The following is a 19,880-nucleotide window of genomic DNA, read 5'->3' as shown; positions in this document are numbered from 1 at the left end:
TATTTCTGACAAAGGACTTGTAAGTCTTATATAACTCAATTAACAGTAGAAAGACAATGACAACGGGCAAAATATTTTAACAAACACTTTACAAAGAAGATACATGACTGCTCAATGAGTACTTGAAAGGTGAAAATGTGCTTGACGTCACTAGTTATCATAGGAATACAAATTAAATCCAGGATGAAACATTGCTGTACACTCATGAAAATTGCCAAAACAAGCAAACTATGCAGCAATATGGGTGAATTTCCAAATCAATGTGAATTCTGAGTGAAAGAAGCCAAACGCAAAAGATCACGTACTATATGATTCCATTCATGTGAAATTCTAGGAAAGTCTAATCTAATCAACAGTGACAGGAAACAAACCAATGGTTGCCTGAGGCTGGGGTGGAAAGGAATGGACTAAAAAGGGGCTTGAGGGAACTTTTAAGAGTCATGGAAATATTCTACATCTTGATTGCTGTGGTCGTTACACAGGTGCATACATTTGTCAGAATGGGTATATTGTATTATATGCAAATTTGTATAAAAAGAAGCAGCTAATCATTTTGCTGTTAATGATAAAAGCAATATTAGCACTTACTTTTATCTAGATCCTTCTCAAGGTTTTGTGGTACTATGAATTAATTCCTTTAGTTAATCAGAGAATTAGGAAATTAGCATGGGTTGTCTTGATCTGATTAGAATTGACTTTTCTGTCTCCTGGGCTCCTAACAGAACTTTGGATCTCATGTTCTAGCTCTTGGTGTGTAAGTCCTAGCTCTCTTATTTGGGCCTCCTTAAGGGCAGGGGCTTGGTACAACTATCACTGTGCTCTGCTTAAAACTTTCCCCTCAGCTCATTTTATAAATGTAGTTAATATTGAATGAATGCATTCCTGCAGAACAATTGGGATGGGCTACAGGAAAAGTGCTAAGTTTCCTGCCAATAGAGGTGTTCAAGAAAAGGATGAACAACCATATCTTAGGGATGCTATGAAGTGATTCAAACATTAGATGATGGTTGAACTAGAGCAGTTCTCTCCCATCCCTGATTTCTGTGAAAAGAAAGCTGCCAAGGGGATGAGGCGTTTCTCCACAAAGAGAAGTGATCCTGCAAATTAGGAGAGACAGTAACTATTCTGGCAATCCACTGACCACAGGCAAAGTGGGATTCACCCATAAACCAGCAGATGTAGTTAGATGTCTGTGACTAGGCATATAGGGTTGGATTAGAAGCCAGAGAAGGATATAATTTTGTAAATGTACAAGTCAGACATGAAATCTAGTAGAAGGGATTTCAAAAAGCACAGGTGAGAAGTTCCCTGGCAAGAAAAGATGGGTGGTGGTGTCATCTGAGGAAGTGGAAGTGCCCTCTCCCTGCCCACTCCTGTGGCCTTCATCCTTAATAAAGATAGGAATTCCGCACGAGGTAAAAACGTCTACAGATCCTCTTACCAGACTCTTTTGCTTATAATCATCATCATCATTATTATTATTGTTGTTGTTGTTTTGGTGGCTGGCCCGTGTGAGGATCCAAACCCTTGACCTTGATGTTGTTATAACACTGTGCTGTAATCATCATTATTACCTTTATGCCTAAGTATACTCATCTGTAAAATGAGGATAATAATAATTATAAGATCACTGTGAGGATTTGATAAGATAATACATAAGTGTTTAGTATAGGCCACGGCTCAGAGAAAGTACTTGGTAAATCCTGGCTATGATTATGGTTATAATCTAGTTACTTTTTTTTTTTATCATTAAACTGTATGTCATTAACTCCAGAAAGTGAAGTAGGAATACTATTTCCCAAACTCTGTACCATGCCCACAGTGATACAGCCTGTGCCATCCGCTAGCATACCCATCAGCAATCTCTACTGCATTAAAATCAGAAACTTAGGAAAAATGAGGTGTTTTTCTTCATCTGAGGAATCTCAAGCAGTTTTAGATATGCTCTTTTATTTTGCGGTCAACCTCATTTCTATAGAGATGTACTCTACTAGATTGAAAGTTCCGTTAAGAGGTAACCTAACCTACGTTATGCCCACCATTGTTTCCTCAGGGCTTAGCAAGGTACTTAACACTTAGTAGGAGCTCAATAGATATGAGTTGCATGCTTATGATTTCATTTTGAAAAGACTTCTATGCAAGTAATGTTTGAAAGAATCACTAGTGGCTGCCTTGTTATGCATGCAGCAATGAGTGAAAGGTCAATACATTGTAATTGTAACTACGATCAGTCTGAGTAGACATTTAACCTATTTACAGCAGCTGGGAAATTATTTTTCAGCAGGAAATTAAACAAGAAAAAATTCACACTTCATGTTCTATGTCCTTAGTAACAAGGTCTTCTTACCTGTTTAGTTCATTAGGGAAGGACAGTATACTTTCCTTTCAACCTTTTATCAAGAATTGTAAAGGCTTTAGAGAAAAATAACTCAGGAAGTGATGCAGCAGGACTCCTGGCGTTATTTATAAACTCTTGACTGGAAACTATTTCAGGTCTGTAGCAGCGAATCTCAAATACCTTTTAACTTGCCCCATAATTCTGGAGTTTGAGTATAAATGATGGAACAGCTAATGACATGTTACCCCACAAAATAGCATTAGCTTCCTTTGTCTTCATCAGCCTTTTTTTTTAAAGAACACACAGAAATGTGTAAATTGCAGTTTATCCACTACAGAAGCATTTAATCGAATGTACTGTAATTATATTTTGGGTGGCTGCTAAGAATAATCACTGTTACTTCATTACAAGGATTGCCCTAAAAATTACATTAATGAGAGTCAACCATAAATAGCACTGGGAATTTGGCTACATTTAAACGTTATATTGTCATCTCAGCTTTGTATATTACCTATAAATGGATGGCCATAGGCCAGGATCTTTCCATAGGCATTGGCATTTAATGGATATTCCTTGAATCAACATTTTAAGTGAAATGTATTTGCATTAAAAGCATATTTATTTCCCAGACTCCTTACACATTTGTTTCCCTTTTTTGGAATTCACAAAGCTTTTCATGTTTAGCTCATTGATTGCCTTGCTGAATAATGATTTTTAGTAGGTTATATTTTAGGTTTGGTGTCAAAAGCCAAATAAATAAATAAATAAATTGCATTCCTTTATCAGATAGTCAGAGGGGCCAAATGGGAAACTGCCAGATGACCAAGAAAAGAAAAAGTCTATTCGCATAAATAAAATGAAAGCATATTAGAATAACTGAGTTAACATTCACCTAATTTTTCACTACTGTCAACATCTAACTTGGCTCTGTCTTCAAGGATTATGGTTTGAGGAAAGGATTATTCACCATGTTCTATCCTCCTGGTAGTTCTTTCCTCAAAACCTGGTTTGGGAAAATCTCATTAATATTTTGTAGCACTGGCCAAGTAGTTTGTCATCTTTTTGTAACCAACTGCTTTACACCAAGCCATAGACACACTTATTTTGGATAAACCCATGCTGTCCAACACATAAACAAATATGGTAAATAGTAAGGAATCCAGAGACTCTCACACGTAATCGATTTTCTTCATTGGCCTGAGCTGCCTCTAAATCAATTCACATGATGTCATCCTCATTTTTGCAAGCATGATACATAATATTCATTAGCATTTAAGCTTTTATTATATTTTAATGTATCTTTTAAAATAGGATTTGTTTCTTAGCAGTAAAACTCTCTTGTATAAATTTATCTCTTATTGCCCATGGTACAGCTTCTTGTGACCTTGACACCATAGTATCCAGAAATGAATGAAGCCCATTTTGTTTCAGACTTGATTTGTCCAGTCCATAATTCCACTTCTGACAATGGCCCTCAGAGACATTTTGTGGAGGGCTAGGCTTCCCACATTGACATCACCCCTAAAATTATTGGATGCACCCTCTCCAAAATAATTTTATTTCTCTTTGTAACCCAGTACAGTTTTAATCACTGTGAATTTTTACTAGAGTCCTTAAATGGGACAGGTTTAGCCTGCCCTACTTCTTGGGAGGATAAAGGATCCACAGCATTTTAAAACTGGGAGGAACTTTACAGGTTCCCAAGACTGATTCTAATTTCAAATAATGATACCAATCCTCAAGTGGACTTCCTTATAGAGAAATACCTGTTACTTGATTTTTTGTCTCAAATCCTGTCAGTTCCCTGTTTACAGCAAAACATTCCCTTCAATCCCCTGGCAACTCACCCTTTATGATTATTAGTATAGTTTTATCAAAGGCTCTTTGAATAGGTAAAAGGTACCCTCCTTTTTGCCTACATTATTTTTTTAACCTTTTTAAAGATTGTAAAGAATTTGTCAATCAATACTTACTTTTATAAAAGCCAGAATCTCTTTTTCCCTATAGACTATGTGCTTAAGTGTTTAATAATAAACCTTGGATTTTATAAGTTTATCAGCATGGCCATGTGGAAGTGAAAATCACTGGTCAGAGGTTCATAGATTCTCCCTGGTGACCTCTTTCATATTACTGACTGTTGACCAGTTGGCCTCCAGTGCTATAATCATTTAAGAATGGCTGACAAAATTGGGACTCCAGCTCTAGTGTGTCACCTGAGCATTCCTACAATATTCTTGCCAACCAGCCTTGCTGAATTATCCATATTCAGGATGGGAATTTGGTCACAAAAAGCATACCCATGTAATATTTCCCACTTGTCTAATTGCTTTGTTTCTGCTTGCCAACAGAATGGGAGGTGGGCATGGAGCTGTGGGGGAAGAAGGATAAGTTCAAATGTCTTATCTGCAAAACCTTCCTTCTACTGCTCAGTGACTTCATAACCTCCTGTATTTGTAGCCAAAAATCAAAAACCTGTCCACTCGAACACAATTATATAAAACCATGATGACTATAAAGCTTTCATTATAAACTCCACACTGAAAACCATCTTTAGATTATTTTCAGGCCCAAATACCCGAATGCATTGAATGTTGTCACAGTATATTGTGTCAGAACAGTTTTTACCAGTGTTTTCTTAGTGAGCATCATTCCCCAGGTATGGAGAGAACTGCAAAAAGGCATTCACAAGGAGCCACACTGGCACAGCTAGGTAAGGAACTTTATTGACATCAGGCCATGAATGAAGAGTGGGAAACAAACTCTGTAGGATAAAGGAGAAGAAATAAATTGGAACTGATATATAAACATGAGTATGTTTCAAAATCACCCCTCTCAGAAGAAGTGTCAATATTAGTTTGTGTTAGAAAACAAGAGAGAGAGGGGCTGGCCTGTGGTTCACTTGGAAGAGCATGGTGCTGATAACACCAGGGCCATGGGTTTGGATCCCTATATAGAGATGGCCGATTACCTCACTTGGGAGAGCATGGTGCTGACAACACCAAGCCAAGGGTTAAGATCCCCTTACCAATCATCTTTTTTAAAACAAACAAACAAACAAACAAACAAAAACAAACGAGAGAGAGAGTGGTAGAGAGGTTTGGGTGGGTGTTTATAGCTACATATGTTTATGACACACATGCACACACATAAAATTACAAATGCAAAGATAAGGAACCTAGAGTCATGTGGAAGGTATGAGGAAGATCAAGGACGAAATAAAGAGTATTAAGGGATGGGTGGGTGTTGAGGAAGAGCCAAATGTTATACACACACAGACACATTAACACATACGATGGACTCCCCTTATCCGCAGAGGATAAGTTCCAAGACCCCCAGTGGATACCTGAAACCACAGGTAGTATCAAACTGATTTCTGTAAATCAGAGCATGTTTCCAATCAAGTCTTCCACCCATAAATTTAATGCCTTTTCCAATTTAACTAAGCACTTGGCATGCACTGTGGCCATAATGTTTGCAGTTGGAGGTGCCACAGCAAAACCAGCATGAATTTCTTTTTCTTCTTCACAATTTCACGGATAGAAGGTTTGTTCTTACCATAGATCTTTGCAACCTCAGCATATGAATTTTTCTATTTCCTTAGTAAGTTGAGAACTTTCACCTTCTCACTTAACAGAAGCACTTTATGCCTTGCTTTGCCCACACCACTTCTCTTGCACTTTGGGGCCATTATTAAGTCAAATAACGATGACTTGAACACAAACAGTGCCATACTGGTGACAGTCAACCTGGATAACGAGATGGCTACTATATGGCTAAGGGACCATAGTGTATACAGTGTATTCACATCCCGGGCAGGATGGCACAAGATTTCATCACGCTACTCAGAACGGCATGCAATTTAAAACTTATGAGTTGTTTATTTCTGGAATTTTTCACTTAATATTTTTGGACCACGGTTGAGCACAGAGAGTGAACTTTGGACAAACGGGTGACTACTGTATGTACATATTTTTCTTTCTCTTCATATATACACATATATTTGTTCATGTGTGTGTGTGTGTGTATATATATATATATATATATATATATATATATATATAATTTATGTTTCTTTTTTCCCTAATCCTCCTCATATCTGAGACCATCCACTATATACAGGGAGAAGGCAAACTTTCTAACGGAAGGCCGGCCTTTAGGTTGGTGACCAGTTTGTTCAGTGCTCTTGCTTATTAGGGTAATCATGGATAAAATCACTGATTGTGACTATGAGTCGTTTAACTTTTGCAAAGATACATATAAATGTGATTGGTCTTTTAGCGTTTTTAGTTGGATGGTGGTAAAGTAAAATTTTCTAAAAGGTAAAATCATGACTCATGCAAGTATAAAATGAATGAGTACAGGTCCAAGATTTTATTCAATTCATGAGTGAACAAGGGAATCAGTAAGATGTTAACACCAATTCAAAGAGTATTAGAAAAACTTAAGTTTATGCAATTTAGTAAAGAAATATTAGGAAAAAATTGCTTGGTTAGATAAAAACTGGTTTATGTCTTAAGAGGCCAATAAACCATAACATTTGAGATTATCTGTTCTAAGAGACAAAAATCATTTTCATCTCTTAGAGACATCTATAAATTAACATGTAACTTCACTAAGTCTGAGACATTTAATCAGTAGTGAGCAGTGAGTCAAAATAAGTCCATTCTCCTAAATAATCTTTGGGTGGACTTGGGCCCTGAACGACGCTGAAAGGATGAGCTGCCTACCTTTTTGCCTTATTTTCAAGTTATGGATAATTTTCATAACAGTGGTAAAAAGAATAGGAACATATTGAGTAGTACATAATAGAGTGTCTGGGTCTCAGCTTATATGTGTAAGTATATGTTTGCATGTTTTGGTAAGGAATACCTACTTGTCATTCCCCAAGGCACAAGCTGAAAGCAGAATCCCCAGAAAGTGAAATTTTTCTTACCAAAAATTGCTGTAGAGAGGGAGGTTGAAGCCAACATTTATCTCTGCTTTTGTCCCATTAGATATTTGGTAATTCATTCATTTATTTTTTCAGTGATTGAACAGATATTTGTTGAGTATCTACCGTATGCCAGGCATTGAAGGTTGAGGTGAGAAAGACAAAGTCCCTGCTCTTAAGAAACTTAAATTCTAGTGGAAAAGACAGGCAAGATAACAAAACTATTATAAGAAGAATATAGTCTCAGGTAATAAGTTGCTCTGAAAAAGAGAAGAAAAAGAAAAAAAAGGGTAAGGGAGATATTGAGTGACAGGAGGGAGCGTGGGCTTTAGATAGAATGATCAGGAAATCCCAGGAGGCCTGGCAAGCCTACAGGGTGTGGCCAGGCAAAGCAGCGGGATAGGTGTCAGGTGTGAATGTAATTCAAGTCTTCACGTTTCATGGCACAGCATACTTTCAACTCCTTTTTATCTCCTTATCATGAGGTAGGAATGGGGATGGAAGACCAGAACAGCAAAGGGAGCAAGTAAAGCAGACAGTTTCCTCTGAGGAAAAAGCAGATTTCCCGAGACAGGGCAGTGAGAGAAGGAGCAGAGCATGGGTTTTAGATCAGAGACACCTGGGTTTGAATTCTCTCTCTACCACTTCTGTGACTCGAGACAAGTTTCTTAAATCTATTTTCCATCTGTTAATGACACATGATGATCACTCCCTCATGGGGTCATTGGGAGAACTAAATGAAATAATCTCCAAAAAGCCCTAAGTACACAGGAGACACTCAACAAATTGTAACTATTAATCTTGCTGTTCCCCTTTGTGGGGAGCCTGTACTGCTGTCTTCATGGAGTACATATTACCTAGTCTTACTGCTGCCCTACAGCTCTTCAACTTGATGGGAAGATAACTCATTACCATGCAGTCAGGTACCCTGTGACCTGGAGCTCCACCAGGTGTGTTGATGTTGACCTAAGTTACATGGTCGAAATTATCCCAGCAGCCAACCCAAGTTTTCCGAAGAGATGGAAGGTGCACAACTTGGGGGCACACCTGAAACTTTTTAGCACAAGGTTGGAGATTCTTGGGTAGTTTGAGAGTTTAGAAACTAAAAGTATAATACTTGTCATGGAGTTTTGATAGGGGATTTTTTTTTTCTTTCCTTTCCTGTCCTGTCATGTGTTTTTCTTTCCTTTCCCCCCCTCTCATGAGTTGCTTTCTCTTCTGGGGAGCTGTGGGTTAGGAAGCTATTCATTAACTGCTTCTGACTCTAATTTTCAATAAGATTTAATACAGTAGGGATTAAACTGCCCCCTTGAAAAGAGAGAGTAAATGTCTGTAAGATTCATGAATTGATTTTCTAATTTTTTTGGTAATAATGTTTCTTTATTTGATAATGTTTTTGAAAAAATAATTTTAATTAAAATTTAAATATATTTTTATCATTTTATGGATTCTAGGGGGACTAAGTTTTTTAGCAGGGAGTACATTAAGACCATAACATTCTTACATTCTTCTTTAACCCCATAATTATTATGATCAAGCAATGTATATAATACATTCCATTGCAATTAAATTGCATACCCCACACTGTTCAAGATCTGTTTATAAAGGAGCAACGGATTTTCCACAGCTGCTTGCCTGTGAGTCCATTCTTCATGCAGCATTGCAGCAGCCAGTGTATGCACTAAAATAACAGATTTGAATTTAAGCTTTCAAAGCCTTCAAACGTCTTTCAAAAACTTATCATAACATAAATAGCTTAATTTGTATACATAAAAACCAACTGATTACATATGAATGAGAGTAAACATACAATAAGAGAAGGCTGTGAGAATCCTTGTGAATTTGCCCACCCATCTCTTCAGAAATTAGCAGGTATTCAGTCTTGTTCCAGTATCCTGCACAGACCACAGTCATTACTGAGATCTCCCTGTGAAGATTAAAATCTGCTGTGAACAGTATGGGGCAGCCTGGGTATTTCTTACAATATTCATGGATTGTCTTCACCGAGTCACATAGTTGGAAAATATTTTCTGTGAGATGAATGTTTACAAAAAAGATTCATAGAGTGAGAGAAAGAAGGGGCAAGGGAAGGAGGAAGAGGGAAAATAAACCGGGGTCGAGGCAGAGTCATATAGAATAGACCTCACAATCAAACTGTTCCATCTTTAAAAACAATCATCAGAACTTTGTTTTTTTATTTTAGAATTTTAAATCCTCCAAGTTATATTTACTTGATCATAATGCTGTGGATATATTGGGTCATGCTGGTGGATATATAACAGCTAAAATAAGGAATTAATTGAATACCTACTAATCCTCACAAGCATCTTGGTAGTTGGGTATGATTAGCCCTATTTCGTGATTGAGGAAACTGAAGTTGAATGGCCTTACATGATTCTTTCAAAGTCACCCACTTATTAAGCAGAAGAGTCTGAACTTGACCCAGACCTATCTGCCTCTGAATCCCATATTCTCTTGGCTATATCTCCCTGACTAGGTCCAACTTTTCCTTGGCTGACATGCTGAAGGATATGCCTTTTCATCCCTAAATTCCAAACCTCCAATGGAAATAAATTCCTAACTGCCCTAATAATGCTGTAGGTTGTTTCCAGGGGAGAATATTGGCCTTTGGAGCAGACTCCTTCTACCAGCTTTCTCTTTCTAAAAAGCATTCGATGATTCCCTGTTCCAAGCTCATATATCTGTCAAAAGACACTATGCAATTTATACCTAGGGATAGTTAAAATTCCTCCCCCCACTCCTGCGATGTCAGGTGCTCTCAGAAATTAAAATGCAGGATCTCCCTCAGTGCTGATCTATTAGATCAGTAGCTGTCACTGATAAAATGTCTCCTTGGAATTGCAGACAAAGCTGCAAGGCAGCCAAAACACCCACCCTTCTATCTCCCGTGGTTATCAGCGTTCTCACTGCTGATATAGGATTTTCTGGAGTTGTTTTAGTTTTGTAGAATGTTCATGGGAACTTAGATGATATCTAAGGAAATGCCTTTCTTAAGTCACTGGTTCCAAAGGGAGGCAGCCAAATTCTTTCAGTCTGAGACAGAAAAGGAATTTTGGAGGCCTAAAGAGGGCATGCACAAATATTTCTTGCCTCTATTTTTTTCATTATGGGATTTGGAGCCTTTTTCTGTCGGCCACCATGCAGTGTCTTTAAGAAGCTCTGAATGAGAGAAAACAACCCCAAGTGAGCCATACTCTGTCTGCTGGAATTAAATGTCCCTTCCTGTTTCCTGACATCCACAATTCTAATTCATCCTCCAACCACCCTCAGTAACTTATGTTCTTGGATCTACTTGACTTTGCCCTTAACTTGTGTATGAATTTGACATTCACCTGACACTCTCTGGGGTCCAGAGAGCACATGCTCCCCACCAGCTTCAACTAATTCTAAAATGTCATGGTTTCTGTTAAAATGCTTCCAGCTACTACCAGAGTAAACACACAGATTTGTCTCTCCTGGGTGTGCTGTGAACTCATGGCTTAAAGAATTTTCTCATTTTAAGATGGACTTCTGGCCTTTCCACTGGGAAGTGTGGTTATCTTCATCCACATGCCTTCCAGAAAATTCCAGAGGCCGAGATGTCATCATCTGGCCCAGATCCCTGTCACCTGTCCCCCAGACTATACCTCTTCCACAACTGTCTCCGCACCTGCATTATTGTTCACACAACTCCTCCTCCATATTTTTCTGGAGCATCTCCCTAAGCTACAGCTCTAGTCGCCTCACCTTCCTGTCCATTGACCCCGCCATGGCTTCACATTTACGAACTACATTCAGTCTATTTTCAGCCTTACATTTTGAACCTTCCACAATGGTTGCCAACTTTATCTGCCAATAATTAGCCCAAGTTACCCCCACATCACCCAAACTGGAATGCTAACATATTCTGTTTACCTACTTATACCCATATCTGTCTGTTGAAATCCCAAGTTCACTACTCCAGAGCAAAGGGTTTGAGGGGAATAGATAGGGGATGGCATTGTGGGGCAACAGAGGGTTCAAAACAAGGACAGTGTCCAATCCACAGGACAGGATATGGAAGATTGGGAGATGAGAACTCTGGCAATGTGGTTACCAGGAGTTCATTGAAATACCCCTCTCTTCTCCCACAGTAACTGTTGGATAAAACAATAATTGTCTTTTTATAATGCATGGCTTAGCAGAAAGCAAAGTAAGGGAATTCCTCAGAGGTAAGAAGTAATACAGTGAGAATCTACAGAGGTAAGAAGACTCTGGAGCCTGGCATTTGTCTGGGGATCCTTGTTTGCCTAGAGCGTGGGTTTTACTGAGCAGCAAGTGCATCTAGGACAAGCACAAAAGTTGAGGTCCATGGTGTCCTTATGTAAGATATTGATTAACTTTAGACTTATAAATATGCAAGCTATGACTTCTAAGGTCCCCACTAACAGATTGAAATAAAGTGTGTAACTTCCAAACTAGTAGAAGGAAAAAGGAGTGAGAGGAGGGAAAAAAATCAACCCAAAAGAAGACAAGAAAGGGAGAAAAGAAATCTAGAAAACACAATGAGCAAATAGAAGGCTAAAAAAGATGGTATAAATAAATTCAGTTTAATAATAATCACAATCTGCATACATGGATTATACTCTCTAGTTAAAAATGAAAGATGTTAGACTAGATTTTAAAAATTCAACTTTAAACTATTCAGAAACCCTAAAAAAATGAGGACAGAGGAAGACTGCAAGTAAAATAATGGGAAAAGACACGCTAGGGTAATAATAAGCAAAGGGAAGTGGGTGTAGCTATATTAAATATTAGGAAAAACTAGACTTCAAGACAAAAAGCATTACAACATATGATGAGGATGACTATATATTAGTAAAAATTTCAGTTTACCAGGAAAATATAATTCTAAATTTGTATGCCCCTAATAGCATAACTTTGAAATACATAAAAAAGAAATTCTAGAACTACAAGAAAAAAAATATTCAAAATCACAGAGGGACATTTTTATACATCTCTCTCAAAACTGATAGATTAAATAGACAACAAATCAGTAAGAAGTTAAAAAGTTTGAAGAACATAGTTAATAAGCTTGACCTAATGTACATACACAGAACACTGAAAGCACATTTTTAAAATATACATGGAACATTTATAAAAATGGATTATATAATAGGCCATAGAGCAAATGTCAGTAAAATTCAAAGAATATCATATAGCCCACGTTCTTTAATAGTTAAATTAAAAATCAATAATAAAAAAATACTAAGGAAACCCCCTACTTTTGAAAATTAAAAAAAAAACATTCTAACTCATGAGTCAAAGAAAAAAATCAAACTAGAAATTAACAAATATTTAGAACTGAATGATCATGAAAATACTAATCAGAACTGGTGGGATACAGCTAAAACAGTATTAGGGGGAAGATTGTAGCCTCACTGCCTGTGCTAGAGACAAAGCAACTCTGCAAAGTAATAAGCTGAGCATTCAACTCAAGAAGGTAGAAAAAGAAAAGCAAATAAACCCCAAAATAGAATGGGGGAAAATAATAAACATAAGAGCAGTGGCTGGCCGGTTAGCTCGGTTAGAACATGGTGTTGGAACACCAAGGTCAAGGGTTTTGGATACCCATACCAGCCAGCCACAAAAATAAATAAAATAAAACATAACAGTAGAAATCAATGAAAGAAAAACTACTATATAATAGAAAGTATCCAAAAAACCAAAAGTTGTCATCTTTTTTTTTTCTTCAAAAGATAAATAAAACTAACAAACCACTGCCAAGATTGATGGACAAAGAAGAAGACACAGATATCAAAATCAGGAATGAAAAAGAGGCTTCAGGAATGAATTCTAGAGGCTTCAGACATCAACAAAAATAAAAACAGTGCACTATTGACAACTTTATCTTGATTATTTTGAATATTTTGGCAAAACTCACAAATTCCTAGTAAAATGTAATTTCCAAAGTTAATTCAAGAATAAATACAAAATTTGAATAGCCCAATAACCATGAAAGAAATTGAATCATTAGTGAAAATTGTTACTATAAAGAAGTATCAGACTTAGATGGTTTTGTAAAAATTTCTACAAAATAACCAGGAAATAAATAACTCCAATCTTACACAAACTATTCCAGAATTTAGAAAAAGAAGGAACACCATTTTATAAATCAGATATACCCTGATGCCAAAACAAAATAGCCACAAACAGAATTTAAAGGTATAATTTACAATAGCAACAAAAAGTATAAGCCGTCGAGGAAAGAAAACTAATAAATTGTACGCAAAACTGTATTATGAAACTTTAAAGACATTACAGAAGACTTAAAGAGAAACACATATCAACACATCATTTTCATGGATAAGAACACAGTATCCTAATAAAGTGAGGTTCTCCCCAAACTGATATACAGATTAACACAATTTCAATCAAAATCCCAAAATAATTTTTGTAGAATGTTTAAATGACTCTGCAATTTATCTGGAAAAGCAAGCTGTTAAGAATAGTCAGAACACACTGAAGGAGAAGGAACAGAACGTGAGAAAACTTGCCCTGCCAGATATCAAGGACTGAATAACAATGACAGGGCTGGCCACTTAGCTCAGTTGGTTAGAGCATGATGCTGATAAACATCAAGGTCCAGGGTTTGATCCCTGTCCCAGCCAGCCACCAAAAAAAAAAAAAAAGCAGTGATAGCAATTAAGATAGTGTGGTATTGTTACAGAAATGCACCTATAGACTACTGGAACAGAATAGAAAGCCCTAAAACAACAAACTTTCACATATAAGAAACATGATATATGGCAACACTGATACTACAGATCAGTGGGGAAAGAGAATGTGCTAGTCAATAAATGTTTCTGGACAACTGAAAAATAAAAATAGAAGCTTACTATGTACCTTACACAAAAATCAATTCTAATTCTAGATTGATGGAGAATTTAAAAATGGAAAGCAGAATTTTAAAAATTTTGGAATAAAACATCAGAGAATATATGATATTAGGGTAGGGAATAATTAAACAAGACTTAAAAGTACAAATCATGAAGGAAAAGGTTCATAAAATTCAAGTACATTAAAAGCAAGAACACTTATTCATCAACTAAAAACTTATTCATCACACTAAATAGGGTAAAGAGATGAGCCACAAACTGGGAAATTATATATACAAACTTCCTACCAACAGAAGATTAGTGTCTAAAAAATGTTAAGAACTCCTACAAATCAGTAAGAAAAAGACAAACAAAACAGTCAAAAAATGGGCAAAAGGCATGAACAGGCATTTCACAAAAGAGAAAACATAAATGACTGGAAAAAAGATGGAAAACATGCTCAATCTTATTAATAATTTTAAAAATGATAATGAGATAACATTTCACACTCACCAAATTAGCAAAAATTAAATTGACAATACCAAATGCTGAACAGTGTGTAAAGCAAGAGAAAGACTCATATATTAATAGTGGAAGTATAACTTAAAAAGGAAAACATTTTGAAATTGCATAGTAAGATTAAACACATATGAAGGGACTTCAAAAATTCATGAAAAGATTCAGATTATCTTTCAATTCTGTTTTTCAACAAACTTTTTGAAGTACCCTCGTACATACTCTATAGCCCAGCAATTCCACTTCTACATTTAGAACCTAGAGAATGTTGATAGCAGCATATAATAACAGAAAACTGGAAACAACCTAAATGCCTATTGACAGGAAATGGGATAAACACAATGAGATCATTTACAGTGATAAAAAATGAAAATACTACAGCTGTACACAAAATTAGATAAATCTTATGTATGTTTGGGTGGACAAAGCAAGTTGCAGAAATGTATCTGGAGGATTTGGTTCAAAAGCAGGCACTTTTTAAAATTGTATATGTCTATCTACTGACATATAGATGATAGATAAACAGATATACACTTACATATATAGGAACTTTGAAAAAGTTCATGAAAAAAACTGAATTGAAAGATAATACAAATCCTTCTATGAACTTTTTGAAGACCCCTCATAATTTTTTGCCATCTGCTTTCTTTTGAATTGTAAATTCTGCCTTTACCTCATGCCTTTGCTGCCATAACTCAGCACAGGCTGTTGCAAATAACCATGCAGCTTCCTTAATGCTTTGCTGCTTAGAAGTTTCTTCTGCAAATACCCTTGCTCAGCGCCCGTAAGTTCCACATTCCGAAAAACCTTTGAGCATGAACAGACTGCAGCTAAGTTCCTTGCCAGTTCATAGCAAGGGTGATCTTTGCCCCCCTTTCTTTGCATTTTATTTCTATCTGTGACCTCCTTAGAATGGTCTTTTCAGTCCATATTTCCATAAGCATTCTGTTCACCGCCATTAAACCAATCTCTAAAACTTTCCCTGGTTTTATCTTCCAAACTTTCCCCAGCATCTAGGCTTTTTTGAGCATGTTCTTCCAAATTCCTGCAGCCTCTCCTCAACACACAGTTCCAAAGCTGTTTCCACATTTTCAAGTATTTGTTATAAGCAACCCCAATTCTACACACACACACACATACACACACACATATAGTTATATATATGTGTAGTTATATATATATGTGGTAAAACTATAAAGAAAAGCAAGGAGTGGCTAATAAGCAGGACACGATAGTGGGTACCTCTGGAAGGAGGAAAGGATCTACAATTGGGGGAGAGGAGTCATAAAATGGGTTTCAAAAGTACTTGCAGTATCTTTCATGCATTGAGTTATGGACACATGTATACTTTTTATATTGTCACCCTTTTAATAAACATTCATGTTCTCTATAATCTTATGTATGTATGGTGTATTTTACAATAAAACAACCAACCAATTAATTGAGCTAGCTAGAGGCTAGAGAAGTGCAGCTAGAATCCCCAAGATGGGCCTACTAGGTTTTCAGGAATGAATAAGAAACAGTGAAGTTCCTTTGAGAATCTGATTAGCTTTTCACTAGTTTCATACTTGAGTGAGAAGAGAGGTTTAAAGTGGGGCAGAGACTCCTGCTGGTGCCTTTGAGGTTGCTGGGGTTTTTATGACTGCAGGAAGTAAATGTATGATTTGAGAAGGAAAACTTGAACAAAGGAGTATTGACTTTCGTATGTATGCAGTAAGGTAAATAATTTGCACTCTTTCACATACAAAGAAGATACTGTCTTTTTATAAATATGAGGACATTTGTATCAGTTACTTATCCAGAAGTAGTCAGTGCAGAGCTTGTTCAGTGGGTGAGCAATATTTTCTAAATGCAGGCCCCTTTTGATTTCCACTCTGCCATTTCTAGTATGTGGGCTTTTTGCCCCATGCAGCTCCAAACTTCTGGTCTATCTTTAACGCAGCATAAGGGGCATTTTCCTGACTCTTTTGTCAGCAAAATAAAGGCTTTCCTAGAACTATCTCACAGCCTGCCACTCATATCCTAATAGTCAAAATGGTATCACATGGCCATTTCTTGCTGCAAGAGAACATGGGAAAGTAATTTTCCACTGCAGCCTGTATAGTAGGAGCAGGCAAAAGGGAAAGGGGAGAGGTAGTTATTCAGCAGTGTCTGTCACAGTACTCCTCTAAGAATTTTTCCTCTTTTCCCCTTAGGAGCCAGCCTACGTGATGACTTATACAAATATTTCTCCTTCCATCATTCCCATGGAGACACCATGACTGTCATGGATCCAAAACAGATGAATGTTGCTGCTGCTGTTTGGGCTGTTGTCGCTTACGTCATTGCCGACATTGAAGAAATGCTGCCTAGGTCCTAGCAAGAGCTAGAAAGCACTCTCATCCATTCTAGCCAGGAATCCTGGGTCTGCAGCTTCAAACACCCTTTCACAAAACAATTTCATGGGTTCATCTTCAAAGCACAACCCTTTTTTATACTTTCTGTTGTCATCTTACTTGGTATTTTCCAAATTCTCTTTTTCTAGAATAAGGAATGGTGCCCACCACCACATATAATCAAGATATGGTAGGGATCATAGTGGGGGTATGTCTTTATACCAACTTTTAGAAATATTGTTTCTACTTTGAAAATAAACACTGAGTAAATCTTTGGAAGATCTCTGGTTTTTATGTGTTCATTTATGAACATTAAGTCAAATACAAAAACATCAATTATTGTGGTAATTTTATTGAAGGTGTGCAGGAATTACACAATTGTAGTATAATCTTAATTGAAGGTATGAGGGCATTTGGCTTTCCAATTTGTACATTATTATATTATGTGAATTTTGAAATGATACATGGAATTTTTTAATTAACAGGGAAAAAAAGATGTCCCCATTTAGGAAACATATCAAGTATATACAATCCAATTGCTTTATTAAAGATAAGTACTAGGATCTATCACTAGATAAATAATGTCATTTTACATTTATGTTTTATATATTTCATACATTTCCAAATGAAGTTGGAGCTTATTCACAATTTGCTGATAACAAAATTGAAGGTCAGAGAGGCTAAATAATCACAAGGCAAAAACACTGATCCCCACTCACTCTGTGGACAGTCTCTACTATTCTTCCTCATACAATGTCTAGTACTCAATAAAAAAAATTACAAGACAAACTAAAAAGAGCAAGAAAAAATAAACTCGTTAATAAAGTAATTAAGCCAACCAGACTAAAAATAACCCAGACGTTGGAACTATCAGAGAGGCAGTTTAACATAGCTGTGATTAATATGTTAAAGATCTAATAGGAAAAGTGGACTGTACACATGAACAGAAGGAGAATTTGAGCAGAGAGAAAACAGTCAAATGTAAAAGTTAAAATAAAAAAATACAGTGTCATAGATTAAAAATTTCTTTGTTGGGCTCATCAGCAGACTGGACAAGGCTGAATAAAGAATCAATGAACTTGAATATAGGTCGATAAAAGTTATCCAAAGTGAAGCACTAAGAGAAGAAAGAGTGAATTAAAAAAAAAATGCCAGAATGGATCATCCAAAAATTGTGAGACAATATCAAATGGTCTAATATATATGTAATTGGACTCTCAGAAGGAGAAGACAAAGTATCAGTTTTATTAATGGTAATAATTAAAAACACTGAAGGACAGAGGAGAGTCTTTCATTTCCAGCAAAGTAGCAGACCAGTACTCCAGCCTTTACACTGAAAATGGCTAGAAATACTAGATAACATCTGAGAAACATTTTCTTAAGTATGACTAAACTGTTAAAAAGGAAAGAATTCCAGATGAAAGACTTCCTAAAGGCATGTACCAAGAGAGATACACAAAACATTAAACCAGCTTTCTCTTTGGGAAAATTTGAAGAATGTGGCAAACTTAAATCCCATTTTTACAGCCTTTCAGGGCTCAGGGAGCTGTAGACAAATCCCAGATCTTGCCATATTAAGGATGCTAGAGAACCCCAACAAGAATGAGGCTCTAAATATTATCCTCAATACGATGGTGAACTAAAAATAACTCTAAGAACTGCAAAGAAAGTTACCATGATAGAATATGTGCTAAGTAGAGATCCAAAGAAATTCCCACAAATAAAGTTTAAAAAATATATAAATTCACAGTCAAAAAGAAAAAAACAGGAACCATAACATTTTGAGCAAGAGCAAACCAAAAAAGACAACAACAGAATTAATTCATAATGTCCTCTGATCTTGGAATTTTTAGGTTGAGAATTTTAAAAACTATGTCAATTTTGTTTAAGGAAGTAAAAAAAAGGGGATTGAAAATAGAACAGAGAGAAAGGGACTATAAAAAATGATCAAGAATATTATAAAAAGAACCAAATAGAACTTCTAGAAATATGAGCTATAATAAGTGAAATTTAACAATTAGGGGACCAATTTTACCAATTTAATATGAGAATTTATAAAGATAATAATGAAGAAATCACTGAGAATTTAGCACAAAAAGTCAAAAATATGAAAATTATGAATGAGAGTTTAAGAAGTATGGGGAAATGCAAATCAAAACCACATTGAGATAACATCTCACCCCAGTTAAATTGGCTATTATTAAAAAGACCAAGAATAACAAATGCTGGGAAGGATGTGGAGAAAGGAGAACTCTTCTACACTGTTGGTGGGACTGCAAAATAGTGCAGCCACTGTGAAAAACAGTACGGAAGTTTCTCAAAAAACTACAAATAGAACTACCATATGATCCAGCAATCCCACTTCTGGGTATATACCCAAAAGAACTGAAATCATCATGTCAAAGGGATACCTGCACTCCCAAGTTCCAGCTTAAATGGAATCAACCTAAATGTCTACTGACGGACAACTGGATAAGGAAAATGTGGTATATATACACAATGGAATACTACTCAGCCCTAAAAAAGAAAGAAATTCTGCCATTTGCAACAATGTGGATGAACCTGGAGAAAATTATGTTAAGTGAAATAAGCCAGACACAGAAAGAGAAATACCACATGTCCTCACTTGTAAGTGGGTGCTAAGGAAGGAAGGAAAGAAGGATGGATCACAATAACATACTTCACCTTTTCAGAAGGAGAGAACAAATCTGTGGTTACTAGAGGTGGGAGTGGGGAAGGAAGAGGAGAGTTGGGGAGAGATTGAGTAAGGGACATAAAGAATAATTATGATTTTTAATAATGAATATGCTAATAATATTGATTTAATCATCACATGTTATACACAGGTGATGGTAGTCAATGCT

At 36.3% G+C, this 19,880-nt stretch overlaps 1 protein-coding gene across 5 annotated transcripts in view; it reads left to right on the top strand.

The window, feature by feature from the left end:
* Window positions 1–17,270, top strand: part of CPQ (carboxypeptidase Q) — a 446,657-nt gene extending 429,387 nt beyond the window's left edge. For 3 of the 5 annotated variants that reach the window (XM_063079641.1, XM_063079639.1, XM_063079640.1), the window contains exon 9: window positions 16,837–16,949. In XM_063079641.1, the coding sequence (XP_062935711.1) occupies window positions 16,837–16,852 (16 nt within the window). In that variant the 3' untranslated portion in view covers window positions 16,853–16,949. Of the gene's footprint in view, window positions 1–16,836 lie in introns of all 5 variants that reach the window. The other 2 variants (XM_063079637.1, XM_063079636.1) reach the window with 1 other exon arrangement.
* The last annotated feature ends 2,610 nt before the right edge of the window (window positions 17,271–19,880 follow it).

Source organism: Cynocephalus volans, chromosome 15, assembly GCF_027409185.1.
Source record: "Cynocephalus volans isolate mCynVol1 chromosome 15, mCynVol1.pri, whole genome shotgun sequence".
Taxonomy (NCBI): Eukaryota; Metazoa; Chordata; class Mammalia; order Dermoptera; family Cynocephalidae; genus Cynocephalus; species Cynocephalus volans.
The sequence above is the reverse complement of the archived record's forward strand: the minus strand, read 5'-3'. Positions and strand labels throughout refer to the sequence as shown.